Source organism: Ptiloglossa arizonensis, chromosome 10 (genome assembly GCF_051014685.1).
Source record: "Ptiloglossa arizonensis isolate GNS036 chromosome 10, iyPtiAriz1_principal, whole genome shotgun sequence".
In the NCBI taxonomy this organism is placed as follows: Eukaryota; Metazoa; Arthropoda; class Insecta; order Hymenoptera; family Colletidae; genus Ptiloglossa; species Ptiloglossa arizonensis.
Window position 1 is genome coordinate 15,042,307 of NC_135057.1, and position 24,376 is coordinate 15,066,682.

Here is a 24,376-nt window from a genome sequence, read left to right on the forward strand (position 1 = left end):
AATGCATTCGCGCCCCTTGACTTCCTGCCGGAGCTTCTGATCCCTCTGCCTGGCCGAGGATCGTAATTGGGTCGAGCCGAGCGAGCCGCGAGTCCGAGTAAAAAAACCTTCCCGCTCGACTTTGCGCGCGATCGGCCCGAATCGACTTCCTTCCTCCGCGCGAGATCGCATTCGAGCCAATCGTACCGGAATACCTGCTAGTTTCCCAAACTACCGGATATCTCGCTTCGAAGCGTTTTCCCGCAACGCGGGTATCGCGAGTCGAATTTTAATCGAGAACATGTGACCCGGGCACCGAAATAACCGCGGCGCGTCTGGAACCGGCCCCGAGGACCAACGCCGAGACGATCGTCGCCAATTAAGATCAACAGCTGTATCGATTGTAAAGTATGACGCACGCGAGTTCTCGTCGGAAGAGAGTCGGTCCGTCCGCGCGGCTCGAGCGCGTGGAAAAAGATCAAAGCCAGAAAGTCGAGACCGGAGGAGGTTTCGATGCGCAACGACCGGTGGGTTCCTTCGATTGAATTTGCAGCACGGCGCGATCTCGATTCGTTTGGCTGATTCGATTTCGTCGAGTTTAAAACGGCCGCTTATAGAGCATTAAGCAATCCTCAAAGTGGGAACGGGGAATCTAGTTACGGGAGCGCGAGCTGGCCTCTTTGATCCCCGCCGATCCCTCTCCTCTTGCGTCTATTCTTTTCTCGTCCCCCACCCGCGAGATCCTCTCGTTAGAGATATTGCCAATCGAGGAAGAATTCCCTTCCGGACTTTACGTGCCTTCGAGATTGCGCGAAAATTCCATCCGTCCGGTTTTATCCCTCTCGAGGTAGACGGTAGATCCTTCTATTTTTTATTTCGTCACGCGTACGATTGATTCTCCGTCTCGCGGAAATAATTAATCGCACTCCGCGAAGAAGCGCGGACGCCGTCGGCGGTCGCGACCGTTTCGATCGATCATCGGCCACCCTCGAGCGTCCCCAGTGCGCGAACGTGCTCCGTTTCATCGGAAAGTCGCGATAATCGTGGACTGTTTTTCGCGAAAAATCCCCGCCGGCGGAGGTTCCCAACGCCAACGTCGACGCCGACGTCGAATTAATGAATAAATTCGCGCGAAATTATTAAACCGATTCCCGTCGGTGCATTATTTATACGGTTTACTCTCACCGCTTGTCGCCGACGCTTGTCCACCGGCCGAGTGAAATACGGGGGAGAGGCGGCTGTAAATGGAGTTGCCGGAAATTCGACGTCGAAACTTTTCCGGGACGCGCGTTCATAATGCATGATTTACTCGCGCTACGTCCTCCCGATGGAAGAGAACGATCGAGCGACCCGGGGGCCGCAGCTGAAAAATCTAATGCGCGTAAACACACCGGACGAGCAAACGCCGGTGATACGCGTTTTCACCTGCCACTGTCGTCTCGTCGAACGCGAGGAAAATCTCGGGAAACGGGTCGTACGTCGGGACCTCCTCGCGGCTCGACTTTCGACGTTGTCCGGGTTTTAAAGGGGATCGATGCGCGGTTGCGATTACCGTTAAGGTTAACGTATCGCGAGCGTTTCGTGGAATAACGCGAACGCGCGTTACGAACGGAAAGCTCGTCGACGAGAGCGTAGCACGGTTTGGTAATCGATCCGAGGTGACGAGGGTCGGGCGTAAATCCACCGGGTAAAAACAATGAGACGGCCGGTAATCGTTGGTTGTACATCTGTTCGAAGGTATTCTCGTTGACGGGTAACCGGTCGGCGTCGATCGAAACGAGGGTTCGAGGAACGCGTCGACGTCCGACGCCGAGGCTCGCTTCCGCGTAGCTTCTCGATCACCGAGTAAGTTTCGGTAGGTGTGGCAATAGGACATAATGCGAGCATTAAACCGGGCATAGACGGACAGGGAGGCTGTAGGAAAAGGGGTAAGAGAGCGGTTCGCAAGGATAGGTAGGTAAGTCGGGGCTTAGCCCGGTGACACAGTGAGCGGAACCAAGCCACGAAGCTTACGGCCGGCTCCGAGTTGTTATAATGGGATCCGGCTAAACGCAAGCCGATTTTAACTCTTCGCCGCAGCACTCGGCCAAGTTCAAGGCCATTGTCTTCGCCGCGCTGAAAGTGAACGGTCGACACTCGCAAACCCGTCTAAAATGTCGCCAGGATATCTCCGTGGAGGATCGAAGCCGTGGGCCCGGCCCGGGAGGATCCTCGAAATTCGTTTCTTCCTTCGTCGTAGGTTCGCGTTCCTCTTCCATCGCGGCGCGATCGCGTCGTTCCTCCCGTCACCTCCCGTCACCTCCCGCGAAAAGAAACGGCTCGGTTGAACGCGGGAAAAACGAACCGCGCTCGTTCCCTCGAACACAGGGGGCATAATTTATCTTTTAACGCGATGTTTACGCCCCCAAGTCCGATCTTATTGCGCCCGCGCGTATATTTTTCGCCCGGTGTATCGGAAGGAGCGACGCGGACCGTGTTTACTTATCCGAAGTTTATTAGCGTTTCTGTTTTAAAAGCGCTCGATCCCTCCCCTCGGCGGGCCGGCCGCGACCGTCCCCGTAAGCCCGACAAATCGGGTGAATTAAGGGAGCATTTTATCGCCGCATTATTCGCGGTTAAGGTTCGGGTCCAGCGATCTCGGCGTCCCGCTCGTTCGGTAAGAGGCTCGACGAACTCGCGCCGGACTCGAATCGAGCGTACGAGTAATTCGCTCCTGTAACATTCCCTATGAGCCGGGATCCTCTTTTAAAGAGAAAGTCGCCAAGGATTTGCGCCGTGATTATGCGAAAGGGTCGTCAAAGGGCTCGAGAAGAGTACTTAGGTACCCCGGCCGATTTGTTATAGCCCGTTAATTTGATGAGTTAGAAAGGATGCCGGATTACGCCGTCAAAAGGTAGACAGGTACCCGATCTGTCCAATTAGCCGGGCACAAGCCGGCCCGGTGCCGGGCTTCGGTAGCTCGGGGTTCTTTGTCCTCCAAGTTTAGGCCATTTAGAGATACGCCGCGCTACCGCCACCCCTGTCTATTATCGACCTTAATGCTCCTACTTGCCGCGTGCATACGCGCGTACCACCTCGCGCACCTGTGATCCTTTAATGGACCGTCTAGGGCTCGCGCGGATCTTTCGACGGGCAACGGTGCCCCGTCTCCCCCGTTGTTGCTCGCGCGGACGTTATTTTTACACGACCGTATCAAAGGGAATCGCGTACGCCTCGTCGAAACCGAACGACCGAGCTTTCGTACACGCGCTAATTAAGCTTCGCTCGTCGAGTCGAGATTCGAGATAAACGGTCCACGATCTCCGAGGGGAGGAACGAACTCGGTCACCCTGTCCTCGAAACGAGCACAACGGGAGCAAAGATCGAACCTCGAGCGTCCAACGAAAATTGACTCTTTTAACGCGAACCGTTATTTCCGCGTCGAGACGCAAATTCGCCGATTGGTTTCGAGCGGTGAATGTTTTTTTAATTTCCCGGAAAACAGGATAACATCGAGAGCCGAGGGATCCGCGTTTGTACGCAAATTGCATTCGCGATTATGGTGACCGCGAGTCTCTGTAATTAATACGGTCTTTAATGGTTCGCGATCGATACACGGGCTCGCACGAATAATGCGACGCGGTACCGCTTTAATGTTAATTAATTTCAGGTGCATTAGCAAAATTACAGCCCCCGGCGGCGAGATCTTGCGAGCGTCAATGTGATTAATAGAAGGCCGACTCGCGATCTATAACGGAGTAGAAGACACGGGCCTCGCGCTGAAATCGAAACGGGGGGGTTGCGCGAAATTTCACGTTAATTAGTTAATTAGAATCGAGGCGGGAATTTAATTGCCCGGGCGTCGAGCGAGCGCTCGGTTGCGCGAATAAATCGACAAATCCTTTTTATTAATAATATGCGATGTTTTATTTTGACGTAGGAAGATTTTCTTCTCACACGATGGAACAATCATGTGTCTTACAAGTTAGATAGAGTTATTTACATTCGCGTGGTATTATTACAAAGTAACTTACGTCTATGTGCGCACAATAATCATTACGGTTTACCATTATCATCTTGCTATCGTTAATGTTACTGATATCTTTATTAAATCGTATATCCTCTAAGCCACGATAATATACATTAGGGTTGTATACACGAAATATACACTCACGATTAAGTATGCGTCGCTTACACGTTGTTTTATTTATTTTTCTTTTTTTGCGTGTTTTTTCTTTGCCTGTTCGCTCGGAGAGAACGTTGTCGCGCGTAAACGTTGCAATTCGTTCGACGAACAAAGCTCCGCGGAAGAAGAGCCGATCGAAGAGGAGCCTCGAGGACCGAATCGGCGACAACGCATCCAGACGGGCCGCCGAGACGCGTCGGCTGACCGGTCTCGATCCTATCGCGCACTCTGCTCGTTTTTTTTTTTTTTCTTTTACTATTTACACAAACTTCCGGCTACTACTGGCCGTGCTTGATATGGATGATTATCGATACAATTATTAATCGTAATAATAAAGATCGGAACGATAATACTAAGAATAACGACGGCAGTGATGACGAGTACTCGTCGCTTCGCGTTAAAATGTGGAAAACGGCGTCGACCGTACCGATAAAATAATCGCACGCGGTTCGTTCTTTCTTCGCGTCTTTTCGTCTCTATCGTCTCCGTTCGCGTCGCGCTTGGCCCCGTCTGCTCGTCGCTTATCACGAAAATTAAAAAAGAAACTCGATCATCGATGAACGTAAAATTCGCGCGCGACCGCTCGATCGTCGCGCGGAACGAACGAAACGGAGGGTTAGGGAACGATACGATTTCGCGGTGCGACTTCTCTCGTCGTTTGTGTCGCAAACGAACGACCAATCCTCGAACTACCGTCCGTTTCCGTCGATTGTCTCTGAGCACGATCGAAGCGATATTCGGGAGACGAACGCGTTCGCCGCGGAACACCGGGAATCAGCGGGAACCGTCGCGAATCGGTGGATCCGCGCGAACGTTTCGCGGTGGAAAAAAAATACGAAACTACGAGAGAAAGTACGGTGTCGCGCGTCGACGACGAATAATGCTCGAACGCGAATCGTGGTTCGTCGTTCGAGACGTTGAAAACGGGGGAGTGGAACGCGTCGCGACGTTTCGCGACGGACTACGAGCCGAATCGTTCGTCGACGAGCGGCTCGCGTCTCGTCGTCGAACGCGCAAACGATTCCCCCTACCTTCGATCGAGAATCGTCGCTGGCGAACGTCTCTCCTCGTACTTTGATCTTTTCCAGGGTTCTCGCGTTGGTAATCGACGATTATTAGCGCGCGTTCGCGAACAACGCGTCGCGAAAATTCCTTCCCGATCCGAAGCTCTCTCGAGACACCCTGCAAGCGACGATGACAGAGCTCCGATGCGTCGGTCTTCATCGAGGTTTGCCTCGCTCGGGCGAAACTTCGAATCGCGGAACGGAGGTTTCGATCGCGCGGACCGATTCGATCGGTTCCGTTCTAAAAGCCCGATGTTTCGTATCGCGGGTCGACGGGTACGGGGTCGGGGTAAAATTCGGTGCTCGTGGACTCTGGCTCGGAGTCTACGTCGAGCTCGCGGTAGGTGGGACCGAGGACGCGGATCCTCGATAGCTACGAGCTTCGAGATCCGTCGTTCCGTCAGTTATCGTCGGAATCGATGTTACCGTTGATCTCGAGACAACCGGGCGCCGAGTTCAAACGCCAGTGATACGCCGCGGAGGATCCGGCCGCGGTCGAGGGCTCCTGACCGCGATGAAATATCCCGGAGGACCTACCGGACCGCTATACCATCGTCTGATACTTTTGCTCGGGTAGTATGTAACCGTCGGAGTCGGACGGCGACGCGGCCATGTCGTTCGTGCCGGTCGGGTTCAGATGGTGGCTGGTCAAGTGCGACATCGAGGACGTGAGCGTCATGTTGTGGTGATACTGAGGATGATGGTAGTTTCCTTGGGGGCTGTGGTGCATATGCGAGATCTGGGTCTGATAATAATCGCCGCTGGTGTACGGGTTCTGGTAGGCGTTGTAGGTCTGCCCGGCGTAACATTGGCTCGGGTTCACCGAGCCGGGCGACGCTGAACTCCAAGTGAAACCATACTCGCCGTGATGAATCTGGTTCATGGGAGGTGGATAAGACGACGGTGGTAACTGGCTGGAACCCGGGGTGAGCGGCGGGGACGGGGTGGTCAGGGCGCTGTTCGCGCCGCTCCCGCCGGTCGGCGTCACGCCGAGACGCGGGTACGTCGAGGTCGTCGAGAGTAGCGGCGAGTTCGGACCCGGTGCTTCCTTCCCGCGCGGCGGTGACACCGGCGATGAGCGTCTGCTGGGCGTCGCCGTCGAGCTCGTCGACATTTTGTTACCGTTGTTCGCGTTGTTCTGCGCCTGATTCGCTCGCGGCGAGCCCTTCGACGGCGAGGTCTGCTGTTGCTGTTGCTGCTGCTGTTGTTGCTGCAGCTGCTGCCTGCATTTCGCTCGACGATTCTTGAACCATACCTGCGCAAACGAGAACACGGAAATCGTCAAGGTCTTCGTCTTCGTCGGCATCGGCATCGGACTCGAGTAATTCCGTTCCATGGAAACCCCTCTCGATCGAGATCTTCCGCGTGCGATCTCGAAAGGTTTCTCCGAAACCGTCGCCTCGAGGGGAACGGGGAACGGGGGGTCGGGGGGTGGTTGGTCGACGAGAAGAAAAGGTGTCCCGTCACGGGGGAACGCGGAACCGTACCGATGGGGAGTTAATCGGCGCAATGGGAAAGTAATCGCGGGCGGACGGCCGTAACATTTCATTAAATCGCAACAATAACAAGCGACCGAACGTACCGAGGGGTAACGGGCAGGGTGGACGTACGCGTCCAGGTTTCGTGCTTCGGTGTACATCCCTCGGGATTCGCGTCGACGGTGGTTTCCCGACGCGCACGCGCGAATCAAAGCGCACCGTACGAGCTAGGGTTGTTTTCACCCTGCTGACGGAGAGATCGAACCGATTCCTACGGTTGTGTGGTACGCGCGTTACCTACGTTGCAACGACCGTGGCGACGAACACGAGGATGCGCGTAAGTGGAATCGAAAAATCTCTCTCTCTCTCTTTCTCTCTCTTTCTCTTTCTCTTTCTCTTCGTCCCTCTCGGTTTCTAGCCTAGCGCGAACAAGGGGACGAACGAAGGAGAAAGAAAGTATATCCGAATCCCCCCGATACGCCGCAACCGAGCCCCCTTTCACTCCCCCTCGCGGCACCCTCTGTAATCCCGGCGCACAATGTGGCCAGGGGTGCGATCCTATGAATCTATGCCCGTGCCTTTAAAACCGGGACCCGCCGTCATTGTTGTTATTATCGGCCGGGCATTGTAACAGTTGTTGCGAAGAGCGCGAATCGTCCGAGCGGACACGGGATTTCCAGCCGCTACGGATTCCGTGTTAGTTGGTCGAGTTGAGAAGCACCAAGCACGGACGACGCGGAGGGCTCGGAACGAGGAAAACCCTTTCGACCCCGTTGCGTAGAGGGGGGACCGTTGAAAAGTTAAAGCGAACGAGGTGTCGAAAGAAATCGAACGTACGAACGGGATATCCACGGATATCCCGATTCTTTATCCGCGGGCGCAATAAGCGAATCCAGGTTCCCCCCGCGGTACGGGGTGCGAAGATCCGAGGCGCGTGAAACGCGGATATTGCGTATCAACCGCGAGAGAAACGATCTCGCAGCGGGAGGGACCGAGGGAGCGAAAACGCCCATTACCGCTCCGTGTTTGCGCAACGACACCCTCCCCCTCAGGAACAACACGCAACCCGAGTTCGCAGCTACCCCAAAAACCAACGGAACGAGCCGCGGTGCCACCCGGAAGCCCTCGGGCCCGACCGCAGCCTGTTTTACCCGTGTGTATCGATGGCTAGGTGTAAATTGCATCACCATCTGGTTAGCATCCCGCCACGGGCACGAAGCAGCTGCGTCTACGCTTCGCTGCGACAAATATATTTTCTTATTTGCGCCGTTAATACGATCTCGCGAGCAAACTCTGGCCAACCGGACGCCCGGCGCGACGACAAAGTTTCCGCTCGACGAAGAAAACATCGGACCGTAGCCTCGTCTCTCGATCGGAATAGGTACGCGTCGACGATTATTACCCCGACGAGCTGTAATTTAACGAGCTCCCGCGGAAAACAAACTCGCTCTCGTATCCCACCGATCGACCAACGCGCGTCCAATCGCGTTCCACCGATTGGAAGTCGAAGCGCGCCGCTAACGGCAGGACGTTTCACCTTTTTTTTTTTTCTCTACGGTGCGCGTAGATCTCGCGATTACCGAGAATTTAATGGAAGTCGATTCGCGTACCGTAAACCCGTCTCTCCCACCTCCCTCTTCGGCTCGGGTCCCGCGCGAGCGATCCTCTCGGCCGTTTTCCATCGCGGAGATAAAGTTTTCGACGCGTTCCTCGAACGTAAACGACGGACGAACGACCCGGCGCATTCGAACGTAGCAAACATCGCGCGCAGCTGTGTCGTTTCGCTCGCAGAGAACCGCGCATAGAGAGTCTCGCGAGCGAGATAGAACGAAGGGCTATAATCCAGGAACAAATCAACTATACGTTGCGCTCCATACATCGCGCGCTTCTGTGTTACACGTACACGGACGCTTTCTCTCCTCTCCTTCTCTCGCGGAAACTTTTAGATCCACGCATCGCCGTCCTCGCCCCCTCCTCACCCCAGCCCACCCCACCCCACCCCCCTTCCACCTGGGGGATATTATTCGTTCACGTGGGTACGCCTCTACAATGTACACGGCGCACACGTGTGCCAACGGCGACGTACGTGTGTTACACCCTTTTGCAGTTGCGCCTCCATTCACCGGGGTAGGGGGGGCTTAACTTGCCGCGGAAACTCCGCTGGGCGGAATTTCCTCGCTTTGTCCTATATCTCGCGATGGCGGCGAGTACCGGGCCGAGTCTCGTTACTCGCGTCGCGCGGTCGCTCGCCGCGACCCGTAACCGCTCCGATCGCGAGCTCACGGAAGCCGGAAACCGAGTGGTACGTCCACCGATCGGTATTCGCGATTCTCGTTGGCCGCGATCGTGACTCGGAGACGACCGGGGGCACCCCGCCGCGAAATAAAGATGTCACGAGGACCGCAATAAAAGCGTCAACGAGCTCGTCGGCGCATCTATCAATGTACAGCCACGACCGGGACAATGGCGAAACCGGAGGGACGCGGAGCGCGACACCGCGTTGTGTAAATACCTTAAATCTCGTCTGGGCTTGCCGAAGCACGAACCACTCTTCTTCCCTCTCTTTCTTCGTTGCTCGTTACCGTCGTCCGACCGAGAACAATCTCGTTCTCTCGGTGACTTGTTACAGTTACGTTGCGTATACCGAGCGAAGCTACCGCTCGTTCGACTCCCTCCGAAATCGATACTCGAGAACCGTCTCGAGACATTCGGAGAACGACCGACTCGAGCGTTCGCGTTATCGACGACTCGGCGAATCGAACGTCCTATCGTCAAACTATCGAATTCGAACGACCGGTTCGTTCCTTTTTCGCGTATTTCGTTAGCCGGTTAAGAGTTCGCCTATAGTCTCTTCCACAGCCCGCAGAGTTACGTTCGGCCACGGTCGCGCTTCGCGAAACGCAACTGCACGGAAAGGGATTCCCGATGCGTCGACGAAACGATTGGATCCCGCGAGAAGGACGCGACTGGCTCGATAAGAGACTCTCGTCGAACGAATCGATTTACCTGAACTCGCGACTCGGGCAGATTGATCTTCAGAGCCACCTCCTCCCGCATGAAGATGTCCGGGTACCTCGTTTTCGTGAAAAGTCCCTCCAGTACGTCCAGTTGGGCTCTGGTGAAGGTCGTCCTCTCTCGGCGCTGTTTGCGCTGATTCATTCCTGGAACGCGAGAAAGCGGGACGGAAATTAAACGAGGGATCGCATCGGTGTACGCGGAACGAGGATCGAGAACGGAGGATCGCGAACGATTCCCGTTTCGATCGATCGCAGGGCGAAACGTACGCGTCTGGGGCGAGGGAGAGCGAGCGAGGACGCTCGGAGCACGGTGGGGCGTTTACGAGTCGGTCGGTCAAAATAAACAACCACTCGAGGCCCGGAATATTTGACATCCTCGACGAGTCGTGTCGGCGGTAAAGGAGCATCGAGGACGCTGCCTCGTCGAGAGGACGAAGACGAGAGAGCCTCGGCTGGCTCTCGACTCGAGAAGGGTGAGGCGTCACCACCGCAGACCGTAGGAGCGAACAGGGGATGGCGCGGAGGGGTGTAAGCGTTGCGAGGTCGCGATAGCGTAATTTTGAACAGTTCCCCCGCTACGACCCACCCTCCTCTACCTTCCTCGTGCCATCGAGCCTCGCTTGGCTCGTTTCGGGACCCACGTAATCCGCTTATGAGGGGGTCACAGGGGTGGCGGCGGGCGGCGGGCGGCGGGCGGCGGGCGACGGGCGGCACGGGGGAAAGGGAGGGTGCACGGGGAGGACGAGGGGAGGGAGGGAGGGAGGAAGGGAGGTTGGGAGGAGGAGAGGGAGCAGGGGCCGGGGGACAAGCCAGAACGGCGGTACGGCGCTGAGGGGTATAGGGGGACGGGGAAGGGTACACCCCGGAATACACGACCATCCAGAGGACCAAAGTCGCGGTTCGTTCCCAGCTGCCTCTGAAAACGATGGTATATCCAACACGCCAACGTACAACGCTCCCGACCAATAAAAAGAAGAGCCTGGAAAACTGCGCCTCGCCAGTGTCTCCCGGTTGGAAGCTGGATCGTAAAGTCGAGAAAGGAATGGTGGATACCAGTCCGGAGGATCGTGCCCCGCGATTCGACCGAACCGAGTATTTTAAAGACCGAGCTCGCGGAACCGCTTCTAGGAATCGTAATGCGACAAGTAAAGACGAAAACTTCTTCGCTCGCGGTTCTCCACGGCGAAGCCGGGAGGTTCTCGCTGGATAACGTCTCTTCTGCGACCGCGCCGGTGGTCTCGAACCACCGGAACGATCGCGCGCGTTCGACCCGGCGAAACCGAGGAGACCGACCGATTTCTTCTATCCCCGGATGCGTGTTATACCTACGCTGCTCTCGAGGCCCTTTGTCCGCGCTTGTTCCAGCGTGGCGAGTCGATCGAGGTGCAGCGCGCCACGGTGACGACGAACGAGTCGCGCCGAGCCGCGCAAAAAGAGAAAGCGCCCGTTGAGTAGGTTCACCGGGCGCGGAGAAGAACGCGCGAGAAAGGCGAGGAAAGAAGACGAAGAAAAGAGCGGAATTAAAAGCAGCGACTTCCATCGGGAGTGTAAGTCGGAGGAGTGGTTTATGGCGGGAAGAGAAAGCAACCGCGGAGAAAACATTGTAAGGCGTCCCGTATATTCTACCTTGCCGCCCTACCAACGATTCAAAGCCCTCGTATCAACGTGGCCGGGTTAACAATAGTAATTACCGAGGTAACGCGTGCCACGCCGACCGAGGAAGGGAGAGACACGGTGGAAACGGTAGCGCGACCGCGAATCGTCGATGAAAACCAACAACGAGCCCGAACCGTGTCCAAAGAGGAGTGGTCCGCGGGAACCACGACCACGACCACGACCACGACCACGACCACGACCATCGATGTCGTATCGGTCGTATCTCCGGTTCCCTCCGGTGGAGCTAAGGACGATACGTAACAACTCGCCGAAGCAAAGGACGACGACGATGACGCCGACGGTGATGCATACGCGCGATCGTTGCCTAACGAACTGGTCGAGTGGGCTATCAACGTGGTACCCAGGTAGATCTTTCAGGCAGATTGCGCCGGCCACAATGTAAAATTCCATGCCGGTTGGCTACCGTCGCAACGATGGGCACGACACGCCCGCGATCGTTGAATCTATGATCCGTATCTTCTCTGTTCCGTTGCCTCCATGGCGTATCCAACGGAGACCGGGACGAAGGGACGAGGGCTCCGGTGGGAAGAGAGAGGAACGGATCCAGCGAGAGGATGCTTGATTGTCGAGTGGGCGTTGGCGCTACCGTTAACGACGGCCTTTGCCGGCTATACATCGGCCCCTGTGAGAGCCAGGCCCTTATCCACCAACGAGACAATGGAATTCCGATTATGGTCTTCCGCCTGCTTCCACGCGGCGTTGAGTGGGCGCGAGGAAAAGCCCTTCGTTTGCTCGAATTCTGCGCGAGAGGAGATTCGAAGCTCGAGCTCCTCGCGATCGGAGATCCTACAGCGGGCGGAAATCGCCGAGGAAACCGCCTCTTCGGGAACACCGGTGAGTTTCGACGTTTTACGATCGCGGCCGTCGGATACGCGCCGGGAGAATCGAACGCGACGCGTTTCGAGCGTAGACGCGATCGATTCGGACGCGACGATTCGCCGAAAGACGGCTAGCTAAGCAACCCTAATGGGACGGCAAACACCCGCTGCGTCCTGAAGTATGATTCGATTTATTATCGTCAGCGCGAAACGAAACCGGGGGTTGATATAAGGGTTGCTTTGGCTCATTGGCCCACAACGGGATCAGACGCGACCCTAATAGCAAATTCGTTTTCCGTTTATTGGATTCTTCTCGTTCCCTCTGTGTCGGGGGTTTCGTGTTTCGAGCTACCAAGTGGAACGGAATCCGTGGAAGTCAATGGACCGCTAACAAAATTTCACGGCAATTTCTCGTCCTCCCGCTAGTCGCGCGACTCGCTCGGTTCGCGTTCTCCGGATTTTCGCCGGACAAATCACCCGACCGTTTAGCGTCGCGTTTAACGAGACGTTGGACAAAACAACGAAAAGAACCGACACGATCGCAACGGTGCGAATTTAATTAATCGTCCTCGTCGTCGTCGTCGTCGTCGTCCTCGTCGTCGTCCTCGTCGTCCTCATCGTCCGCGACTCGTTACTCGACGCGACTCCGCGCCGCGCCGCGCCGCGCCGTGTTTCTGCGTACCGACCGAATGAATTATACGGATGGCGCTTGCTTATCCGCGATACCATCTAAAACTATGTTAGCGATGAAATATACGGCGCGTCCACGGAACTCGATTAGACGCGAGGCGCGTACGTTGCGGAGCGTTGCGGAGCGTTGCGTACGCGTACGCGACCGGACGATAAATAACCGAGATAACGCGCGAAATTTCTAATTCGGAATGCTCGCCGAGTTAGAAAATGCAAATTAATATCAATTACGACGCTCGGCCCGGGTGGATCGGATACAAAATCCCGGTGTAATTATACGATAAATTAACCGGCTACTTCGCGGCGCGCCATTCATCAAAACGGTTAAGTCGCGGAGATTGAACCATAAATTACGCGTCCCGTGCGAATATCGTGAAATCGAAGGAGAATCGAAGCCGGCGGAGCGGGAAACTCGTTCCACGACTACGCGGTTACTTCGGTATTCATAGAATACGAGATGCGACGGTAGCGAAATTCGAAGGCGACGAAGAGCGAGGAAGACGGACGACCGTGCAAAGATCGACGGAAAGTGAATACGTCCGCGGAGGGAATCGAAAATTAATTAAAAGCTAAAACGCGAATAGGCCGGTAGACGGCGGGCGCAGGACGCGGGCGGAGGGGATGGATTATTCAGGGGACCGTGGGACGATAGCACGTGCCGGTGCCTCGTGGAGAGGGAATTCTAAAAGGCCATCAGCTACGAAAACATTTGGCCGACTTTGCGTTTACAGGGTGACCTCCGCGAAATCGCTGCACAAAGCAGATAACCACCGCGGTTCGACGGAGTCTCCCTCGGCGAGATTCTCCTTCGTCGAACGAGACGCGAGAACCGTACGCGAAAACGATACTTCGAGAACGATACACCTGCCTGCGCCAAGTTCCGACCAAACACTCGGAAAGAATCGCGCGTGGCCTTCGGAACCTAGCCGTTACGACGCGGTAATCTAGCAGAGAGGAGCATAAGTAAGTAACGAAATACCAACACACATCCGGGACAGGCGAATAATCGGATAAGCTTCGCGTTACCGTCTTCCAACCGATGCCTTTTTCCTTCGCTTCCTCTTCGATGGTCCCTCGACCGCTCCACCCACTTGCCCGCGATCTGCCCGCCGATTTTAAAAGTCGGAAATTCTACCGGAGATAAAGGCGATCTTTCGAAGCCGATCGAGCGCTCCGTTCGAAAACGGTCGCCACGAGGGAACGGGGAGACGGAGAAGAATCGACGGTGTCGATATCGTCGTACGTGATATTTCACTCGGGCAGACCTCGAGTGTTTATCCTGCAATTAGGCCCGGACCTGTACTCGAACCCCCTCGTTTCGGGAACGACACCGTCCACCTACTCGATTTACTCGTGACACGCGTCGATCGCCGCGAGCTCTTCGTCCCGCGATTCCAAGACTTCTCCCCGATGCTTTCGCGCGTGCTTGTTTAGCCCGACGTTTTGTGGCCACTTGGTAACGACGATGGCCGCACGTGCTCACGCCACGTGCCACCCCTTAACCCGACGCCTAATTGAGCGATTGGAATTCTATCGAACCGACAACCGCTCTCCGACGCACCGTCGCGTTGTTAACCCGCTGTCAATTTTTCAAGGCTCTCTCGTTACCGGAGAAACCGAGCGTAAAAGAAGAACAAGAAGAAGAAGAAGAAGAAGAAGAAGCAAACGAGCATCGAGGAAGAAATCGAGAGGAACGAAATCGCGATCGAGTTACCCCTTGGATCACGGTTCGGTGATCGAAATAAAAATCAGAGGCGTGGATGTCTGTTTACGCGTCGCGATCCAACCGGGAGGCGGAGGAAGTTAAGTGGACGGGCAATTTCTCTGCGACAACAAATAGTAGTCGTCGAATGAGAAAAGGGCGAGGCATGTGACGCGATTCCCACGTACCCGGTGGCTGGCTCCGGCAGCGTCCCTCGTCGCGTACACCGGGGCCGAAACCTCGGCTCTGCCGCGTTAACGACAACGTTTCGACACCCCTCCGCTTTTTCGCACCCTCCGCGTTACCGCCCGGAGCCGCTACATTTTTTTCCCTTTTTTTCTATCCTCGTGGCCCTGAGCGCGACCCCGCGTACGATTGCATAATAAAATAAATACTGACATACGACGCCTCGAAACGCGTTCTCGTCCCCTCGTCCACGAGCGTGTGCGTCCGACACGAACTGTCTCTTTCCGCGCACGCGACGACGAGGAGGGCGGTGTTAATTTCGGCACGAGTAACCGGACCGTTTCGTCGTTTCGCGGAACGATTCGTACCCGTGTCGATGTTATCGTCGTAGCTCGCGAAGGGGAGAATCGCGTGGACCGCTCGACTGGAATTCGGTCGGTGGTATCCGCGGCTGGACGACGATGAAATAATCCAAACTCGGTCGCGACGGATTCAGCGAGCGGTTCGCGGGCATCCGTGACGTTTGCTCGATAAACGAACAATAAAAGCGGCGCGCCGCCTCGCTCTTTCCTCGTTCTCGCGATCCTCGCCGGTCTCTTCCGTTCTCCGGGTTGCCCGTTTCGCGCGAACGCGTACCGACGCAAAGATACTCCCGATTCGTTTCTCTCTCGTTCCACGGCTTTTCGTGTAGCGGATACGCCTACAACGGATAGGCGGCTGGACGTGGGTACGTAGGGACCTAACGGACAGATCCGTGTTTCCATGGAAACCCACCTATCTGCGTTGGTTGGACCTATAGTGCCTGCTGCCACCCTGATAAGCGGCTTACTCTCATGGTTCTCTCTGCTCTTCTTCGCTGGGGCATTCCAGCCCCCTCCTTCCTACCCTCTTGCCACGATTCGACTCCCTCCGCTCTTTCTCTTCCTCTTTCTGTGCCACCTCTCCGGGCCCCTTTCAAACCACCGCGAAAAAGACGACGACACGAAGAGAAAGAGAGAGAAAGAAAGAGAGAGAGAGTGGCCAGCGTACGCGTATACAGGGTGCTTCCGGTTTTAACGAGCGTACCTAGGTCGCGTTCCAAGAAAGAAAACGAATCGCGCGAACGTAGACTCCGGGAACGTTTAGCCTCCGAGACGAGGCGTTTTCCGGTTACACGCAATACGGAACAATCGGGGGATTACGTCTCCGAACAATTTACGCAAACGGCGCCGACGACGCTACCTTAAATAGACAAAATCGCGCGTACGATTACTTTTTATTTCAAAACCACCCCCTAGTACGAAAAGAATGGGGCAAAGAGAAAAAGAGCTCGAGGATGCTTTCGAACGAATTCGGAAAAATAACGCGAAAACGTACGCCTCTTCCTTCGCCATTTATTCCATCTTTGCACACGGTCGCGCATTTAGAAATTTATGCCCTCGATCGCCGTACCGCGCGGCGATTTTAAAAGTAAGATCGCTCTTCGTGAAATATTCCATTCAAAAATTCTCCGCGCTTTTCCGTTCCGGTGTAACGGAAAACAGAAATTTTCTCGCTCTTTTTCGCGGCCCGGCCACTTGATCGATGTTCCCGCGTTAACGGTCTAGTATTTCTTTTTTGCGTCATGCAACGTTTTTTAAACGAAGCCGTATTGCGGTATCGATGCAAAGCTCCGTGCCAAAGGATACAGAAAATACACGATGGAATCCAACAATTTTTTACTCGCTCGCGAACAAACAAAAATATTTTATATTCCCTGTTTGGAAATACACGCGAAGAGATGTTTTTCCCGTTCGACGGTCGCAATTTTCCGAACGGAAACTCGTCCCATACCTGTCCTTTCGTGCGAAAAAAAAAACCTTTTTTTCAAATTAGACTGGAACGAAAGCGTCCGATGAAAAGGAAACGGTGACGCAACTCGCGACGAGTATCGGGGATCGTTACGTAAAATACTCGGTGCGAATGTAAAAAGTTGAACACCGATCTTGATTCCGAAAGAATCCGATCTCACAATGCGCGTTTGGGTCCCGACAGACGTCCGTTCGGCAACCGCCATGGAATGTACGAAGAACTCGTTCGACTGGGATCGCTCCAAATGCATACGGAATTTTCGAACGGAAAATTCAGTCCGGCCCTTTCGAGGCAACGTCGAAGAGAAATGCATTCAAGCGCCTGCCACAAAATGATACAAGCTGACTATAGTTAAGAAGCCCCGAGTTTACTTCGGCCTGGTACGGCTTCAGTCGATGCATCGATTTGCATGACAATCAATAATAGCCAATATGGCGGACAGAGCAAATACTTTTATTACGAGATAACATACAGCGCGCTTCGTGAAATGCAAGGAGCATGCATCATCCGTGGAACGATGAGATCGGAAGCTTAAACGCGGAATAAACGGCGCGATATGTTCGCGACTACTAAATAAATCAATCGAACGCCACTTTAATCCTGTTAAGCTTCGCGTTCGTAATTGATCGAACGTTTCTTTTTACATTTCCCAGGAGCATAAATAAAAAAGTCATTTAAAACGGATCCGAGCGTTTAAATTCGATTTTAAAACGAAACGTAAAACGCGTAACGCGATTCTAACGCGATCCGACGTAACGGATGCCCCTGTACCGGCACCGTTCCGTGTTACTTCATCGGATCTCGAGAGGAATCTCGATCGTGCTCGGCCCGCTATGCTCGCTCCGATGCCGGAACGGTCCAATTACGGGACGATCGAAACCGAGACCTATTCGCAAATTTTCGAAGAAAGATCCGCGACGGTACAACTACCGCCACCTCACGATTCTCCCTCCGCACTTTTACCTGCGGCCGTGAACGTGTCAATACCCCACGGTACGCGTTACCCGTGGCAACCCGCGAAGTTGCCTTCCCAGCGATACGCAAAAGTATCGGCGCGAAAACGGAACGCGATTCGAAACGTCCGGAGGGTGAACCGACGGACGACCGAGTAAGAAAGAAAAGGCAAAGACAAACCTTGCGGAAAGGCCGCTAGTCCGTGCTCCAGCGGATGAGGATGCGGATGACCGTGAGTGGCGAGGGCGAACGGCGAGGGTAGTCCAGGATGAGGTGCACCCGGGTGAGGGTGAGAGTGCGGATGCGGGTGAGTACCAACCCCCATCGCTGGATGACTGTGGGGGTGGTACTGAGGACTACCGGTCGGGGCGCAAGTGGCGCCCGCCGCCTTCAAGTACCCCGCCATGTAACCCGCGAGGCAAGCCAGCTCACCCGCCACCGCTGCGCCCTTATCACGCTCTCTTATCTCCTGACCTCCGCCCTCCTCCGCCGCCCACCAGCTGTTCTCTTCCCGATGATTGCTCTGGCCCGATTGCGAGGTTAGCTTCGTGTTGCCCTCCGGTACTCTCGACGCCGGCACTTCCGGTACCGACACGTTGACGTTTCGCGTGCAACCGTAACCTTCGTACTCCTCCACCTGCAACCAGAATCGTAACGTTCGCGATTAATCGCTTACCACCTTCTTTGCAACGCGTAACGATCCGACGAGCCGATTCTCATCGGTGGAAAGTTTTCCACGGCCAACAATATGGCTGGTTCGCATACATTTTTCGCTTATTTGGCAAACGTATCGAAGTCGGTGGAAAACGTGAGACACGGACGGTAACGCTTCTCCTGGTCGTGCACAGGCACAATGAAGAAATTAGCATTCTTTTCGAATCCGAGAAACTTTGTCACAATGGACGACGGCCCCGCGAAAGAAGCCGCCCCTATTGTTGCGAACGACTATTTTCCAAAGGGATGGACGCGCGTCGTTCGTCCCCCTTTCCGTTTCTCGTGAACCACGGAAAACTACGCGCTCTTTCGAGCAGATTTCCGCTCTCGTAACGCGCACCGACCACGGCCGGGATCGATGGCGCCGAGTGTTCCGAATTATAACGAAGAACGCGTCGAATCGGATGCAACGACTCACCGGCTTGCACGTTGTCCCCGGGTATCCAAAATATTGAGACATTCACTTGGGTAAATCCAAAAGGGAAAACTAGGATCGTCCGGTTCTCACAAGTGGGCATACGTCACAGCACATAATCCAAAGTATCACAGTATTCCTAGTCTTTGGTATCGTCTCGAGTACCGAACGAACTGCACCGTCGAGAAAAGAGTCGAACTCGATGCACTGGCCGATGCACGCGTCCCGTTTCCAATGCACGTTGCGACAAACGTCCCGTTCAGCCCGACCGCGGGTGCTTCGTGCCTCGTGGAGGGTTTCGGTCAAACTGTGACCTACCCCCACCGTGGCATCCCTAAATAGTTTTTCAGGCCCTACCTCGGTCCCTTCCCAAAAACGGGGGTGGGGATTTCGGAGTGGGCCTGCCAGGGGTGGGGAGATTCGTACGAATGGCCAGCCATAGGGGCCCTTTTCACCACCAAGGAAGCCTCGAACGGTATCGAGAAACCTGCGAATACCGATCGACCGATCACGGTTTTTCATCCACCCACCAGCTCCGATTTCTCTTATGCAAATCGTCCCGCTTTATTTTTACCTTTCTCGAGTCCCGAGCGATCCCCCTATCGTACGAAACGCGTCCAGAGTCGCGAATCTCGTATGCTAATTTCGCAAGAATGTTAATAAACGTGGAACCGTTCGGTCTTCGTCGATTCGAAGTAGGTTAACGGTACAAATTCGAGGATCTCGACCGACGGGGGACGACCAAAGAATCGAGAACCAGAATCGAGTAGAGGCGCGTGCTGAACCGGAAGGAGCGCCCAGGGAACTGGAGACCTCGCTAAAAAGGAAGCTTATCCGAAAAACTTAACTTCCCGCTAGACGCTAAACGGCTAAATAAACTTCCAAGTTTTTATCCGGTCGACGGACCATGGACAGAGGGAGATGCACGACGCGCCCGGAAAAAGATGGAACGAGGAGAGGAGAGGAGAGGAGAGGAGAGGAGAGGAAAGGACGACGATGCACGTTGGTAGGTATGTTTACACGGGGGCATTATGGCGGATAATGTTTGTTATAGGCGTCTATGCTCTAGAGCCAGGAGAGGCGAGACTATCCGACGTTAAAAGGCCAGCCTGGTCGATCCGCTTACGGCGGATGAGGCTCAAATTGAGTGAGAGATAGTGAACTCTCGTGCAACGAGTTGCACGGGCATCGCACATGTCCCGATCCACCTACCACGTGTACTTGTGCACGAATACCTCCGCGATCTAGACGACATCTCGGGATAATTCCGCTGATAGCCGCGACCTATTAACCGATCGGTCCGACTTGCGCGAAAACAATACCAAAAAACGCGGGACCGCGTATCGTCGACATCACCGTTCCGAGATCAACGCATCGCTCACAGCCGCGTACCTTCCTCCTTCGCACGTATTTCGAAACATTGTCCACGATCGAGTCAACCTACGAGAACGATACGTTAATGATCCGAACGAAGTGATTTTCTACGTCACGGTTTGCAATATTAACCGACAGATCAAAGAGTGTTCTTAACGCGTTGCTCGCGAAAAAAAAAAACATATTCCTCGAGAGATTCTCGAAACGATCGTTTCTCGATACTCGAAAACTTCGCTACGAGAACACGTGTCTCGCGATGAAATATTCGAACGCGTCTTCGAAGCAAGTGTCAGCAGCATCCGTGTCGACACCTATTGTTTCCTACCTGTACCCACAGACGCACGATGTCCTAATCAAGGAATTAATAACACTTTTATGCGGACCCTTTCTTTCGACGCGTATTGTTCTTTTCAACTTGGACAGGACGCTGGCGCTGCGATTTACGACGCAGAGGGACGCCAGGGGGACCGGCACGGTCAGTGTCTCCAAAATACCTCGCTTTGGAAAAACCCTTAAACGTCTGCCTATTCAACCGGACATTGTCTGTTAACGCCCTTCTGGGTATTAAGTAACCACGGTAAACATTACAGGGTGTCGGTGACCAGTCTCTAAGAATTTGCACGGCTAATACCTTGTATACCTGAGGATCTGTGATCTGTCAGCATCTCTGACACACGATTCGGACCTTATTTAAATCTTCCTTTTCCATGGAAAAGATTTGTTCGTAGATTTGTCGCGGTTAATACACACATAATTTATCGCAACGACAATGAACGTTGAGAGACATCGCTTCGTTCGTCTAAGAAGGATTACTAAATTTTCCATCCTTTGCACGGACAATGGACTCGAAATACGCTTCGAAACCGGCCAAGCTGGAGCGTCCGATGCCGAAAGCTGATTTTTACCGGTAAGTTGACACTTTAAAATTACCGATTTGGTAAAATTTTTCGCGACGAGTACGCGCAATCGATCGCATCGCGACGTTCTCGAAAACTTCGTGGAATAAGATTCGAGGTTATTTTTAAAAGAGGTCAGCACTTGTCGGGTTGCCCTGTACCTACGTATGTATTATTTCACCAATGTTTATACGCGATGTATCTATGCGACAAGTTGGCAACATTGATACCAACGGTCACGGCCACGGTCAAGTTCTATCGGTCCTTCGGTCAGCAACAACGTTATCGATTTTCGATCGTTCAATTTTTACTTATATATCCGGAATCCTTTCAAATCCGGTACGCAGTTTATCGCGTAAAGAAAGTTCGAACGCTGGAGAACACAGTGAGTGCAATACATTTTCACAATCGTTACGATATTTGCGTATAAGTTTAGAACAATTAATTCGTCGGAATGAACCGGACGAGTCCATTTCGCCACAAATCGGATCGAAAATTTTCGCGCGATCGCGTATTTCGAATCGTTCACCGTTACACATCTTTCGATTTATTCGAAAATCGTCCACCCTTTGCATCCACGACTAAGATATAAACGCACGATTAACGATAATTTTGCCAACGATATCAACGACAAGCACACCACGACGAACGGAAGGGGTGGTAAGGGTAAAATGGAATTTTCCAACTTTTACCGAACTGAATTTTAATCATCGTTTTATCGAAATTATATCCAATTCCGTGCATAGTTTGTCGTTCGAAAGAAATTTGAACTCCGAGAAATAAAGCAAACGCGATATCTTTACAATTATATTTATCCGTACGCGTTAAAAGTAAGAAATTCGCCGGTATAAAGTGGACGAGTCCATTTCCTACTAATTGGACTCAGTTTTCGTTTCAGTTGTCAATTTTCGTTCGATCGTTTATTTCAAATCGATCGCAGTTACGTATCTTTCGATTTACGATTCCAAGAGGATTAATTTTAATACCAACTCGGTCTTATTTGGTCGAATATATGTTTCGCGACATAGTTGGTCAAAGGGTGTGATATATTGGCAACGCTGGCAACAACGGTCAATCAGTTCGGTTCGTTCCTCGGTCAACGACAGTATCGCTGATTTTTAATCGCGCAATTTTTTTCCATTTTACCGTAAATATTACCGATTCGATACACGGCTCGTCGTCTAAAGTAAGCTTGTAAATTATAGAATACAGTGAGTGCGATATTTTTACAATTGTATCGATATAAACGCGCGTTAAGTGAGATATTCGATCGGAATAATAATTGGACGAGTCCACTTTCTAGAAATAGAATCGACCGTTTTCGCGAAATCGTATATTTCGAATAGATCACCGTTATATATCCCTCACTTTTCTCGTAAAATCCGTGACGTTGACATTTACGATCGATTTGGGACAATTAATCGCAAAATACCATAGTTTCGTCAATCGGAGTAAAAGGTCGGTAAGCTGCGATAAAAAGTCAGTGGGTGGGAAGGGTGGCGTGATTTTCGATCGCGCAATTCCTTCCCATTTCACTGGAAATACTACTCGTTGGACGCACAGCTCGTCGATTAAAGTTAAAATGCACACCATGGGATACCATCGGTGCAATATTTTCACAATTGTATTTATATATGCGCGATTCGAATAAGGTACTCGATCCGAACGAAGTGGACTCGTCCACTTTCCATAAATCGAATCGATCGTTTTCCGTTATCGTATATTGCAAATTGATCGCCGTTATATATTCTTCAATTTGCTCGTAAAGTTCGCGTCGTCGACGTCCACGACTAGTTTGCAACGTTTAACCGCAAGAATATCACAATTTCGCGAATCGAAGCAAACGGTCGTTAAGCTACGGGTAGAAATCGGTGGGTGGGAGGGGTGGTGTGATTTTCGAATCGCGGAATAGAGCGACGCGCGAGAAAAAACATGGCGTCGAGTGCAACGGTAACGTACCTTCGTGGTGCCGAGTTTTCGCATTCTTTCCGCGAAATATCCGTAATCTGTGCGTTCTGTGTTGCGTTTTCGCGATCGTGCCAGCAAAGTGCAATCGGATTAGCCGTGGATCCTGGGCGCGGATCTCGCCGTGGACCCTTGGAGGTTAATCGTCATCGATCCCGAGCCGTCGATCTCCAACGAACCGCTTTCGTCGTTCCGCGATACAAGGTAAGAGAACAACGTTGATAACTCGTAAGACAATCGCGACGTGCCACGGAGAAACGGTGGCAAATAAATGAAAAAACGTAGCCTCGTTGCGCGACGGTAAAAAGGATACGATCTCGAGGAGTAATGACCGCAGCATCCGTAGGATGTCACTACGCATCTTATTATTAAATTACTAGTTCGATGCACGCGCGACAACCCGTCTTCGTGGTACGAATCGAACGATATCGTAAAATATTCGATCGAATACTACGCGTCGCGTATCGAAAAGAAAGGAGACTCGATCGCGACGCGAGCCCGTTCGAACGAAATATAGCTGTGTTTAATATGTAAATTAAACGAAAGGATCGAGTACGCGAGGCGACTTGTACGTATCTCGGGAATTTTCTCTCCTCTCGGTGCACGGCTCGGATCGATTTCGAACGTTGATCGTTCTCGCGACTCGAAATTGACCTCTTCGGAAACAAGCGAGCAGCAGCGCGGGGCGTAGCGTCACGAGGAGAAAAAAATTTCGCGACGAGGTCGGTACTCGCTGGAGAAAGATAGGTTGCATAGACAAGTTTGCGCAAGCCTCGCCAAACGAGAGGAAGAAGAAGGGTCGACTAGGTAAAAAATCTATATAAAGGTGAAAAGAGGAAAACCGGATGGGGTGGCTCGCTCGAAGAGAGAAGCGGGAGAAACGGGAGAAACGAGAGAGAGCGAGAGGCGTGTATCGAGTTTGCGCGTTTTATTCCTCCTCCTGTGTTCAGGCTCCGCCCTGATGTTTTCCCTCCTCCAGCTTCCCTATTCGCCCTTCGATTCCTCCTGGACCATAAGGGACTGTACGTTTGTCGAGATTCCGTATCGAAATTTTAGTCCCTCGATGACGGTTGTCACGTCGTGAAACCGAGTCAGCGCCCGATGCAATGAATTCGCAATAGATCGGACCTCCGTTCGTAGATCTTTCGTGCTCTTTCCCTTCTTTTGTTACTTTTTTTTTCTTTTCGTATATATATATATATATAAATTTCTTTTTTTTTTTTCTCCTTTTTTTCCATTTACACCACGCGAGTAAAATACGCGCAGTGAAAAAGCATTATCGTCGGGGAACGCGTCAAGTTCGCTTTGAAAAATCACCTTGTCCTGCGGGCGCAATAAACGAGTTATATTACGGTGCCTGAAGTATTTCCCGCAATCGACTCTACCTCGTTTTCAGAGCTTTTACAGCCACGATGATTACGGTAAGGAAACTAATTTCGTGGGTACTACGGC

General features: G+C 53.0%; 1 protein-coding gene across 1 annotated transcript in view; it reads right to left on the bottom strand.

Annotated features, from left to right (window-relative positions):
- Positions 1–3,893: 3,893 nt before the first annotated feature.
- The window catches only part of LOC143151981 (uncharacterized), a 39,270-nt gene continuing 18,787 nt past the window's right edge, over positions 3,894–24,376 (bottom strand). Inside the window, exons 2-4 of the mRNA XM_076321559.1 lie at positions 17,741–18,197; positions 9,693–9,847; positions 3,894–6,463 (exon numbers count right to left, since the gene is read on the bottom strand). Coding sequence (XP_076177674.1) covers positions 5,753–6,463; positions 9,693–9,847; positions 17,741–17,966 — 1,092 coding nt within the window. The 5' untranslated portion in view covers positions 17,967–18,197 and the 3' untranslated portion in view covers positions 3,894–5,752. The remainder of the gene's footprint in view (positions 6,464–9,692; positions 9,848–17,740; positions 18,198–24,376) is intronic.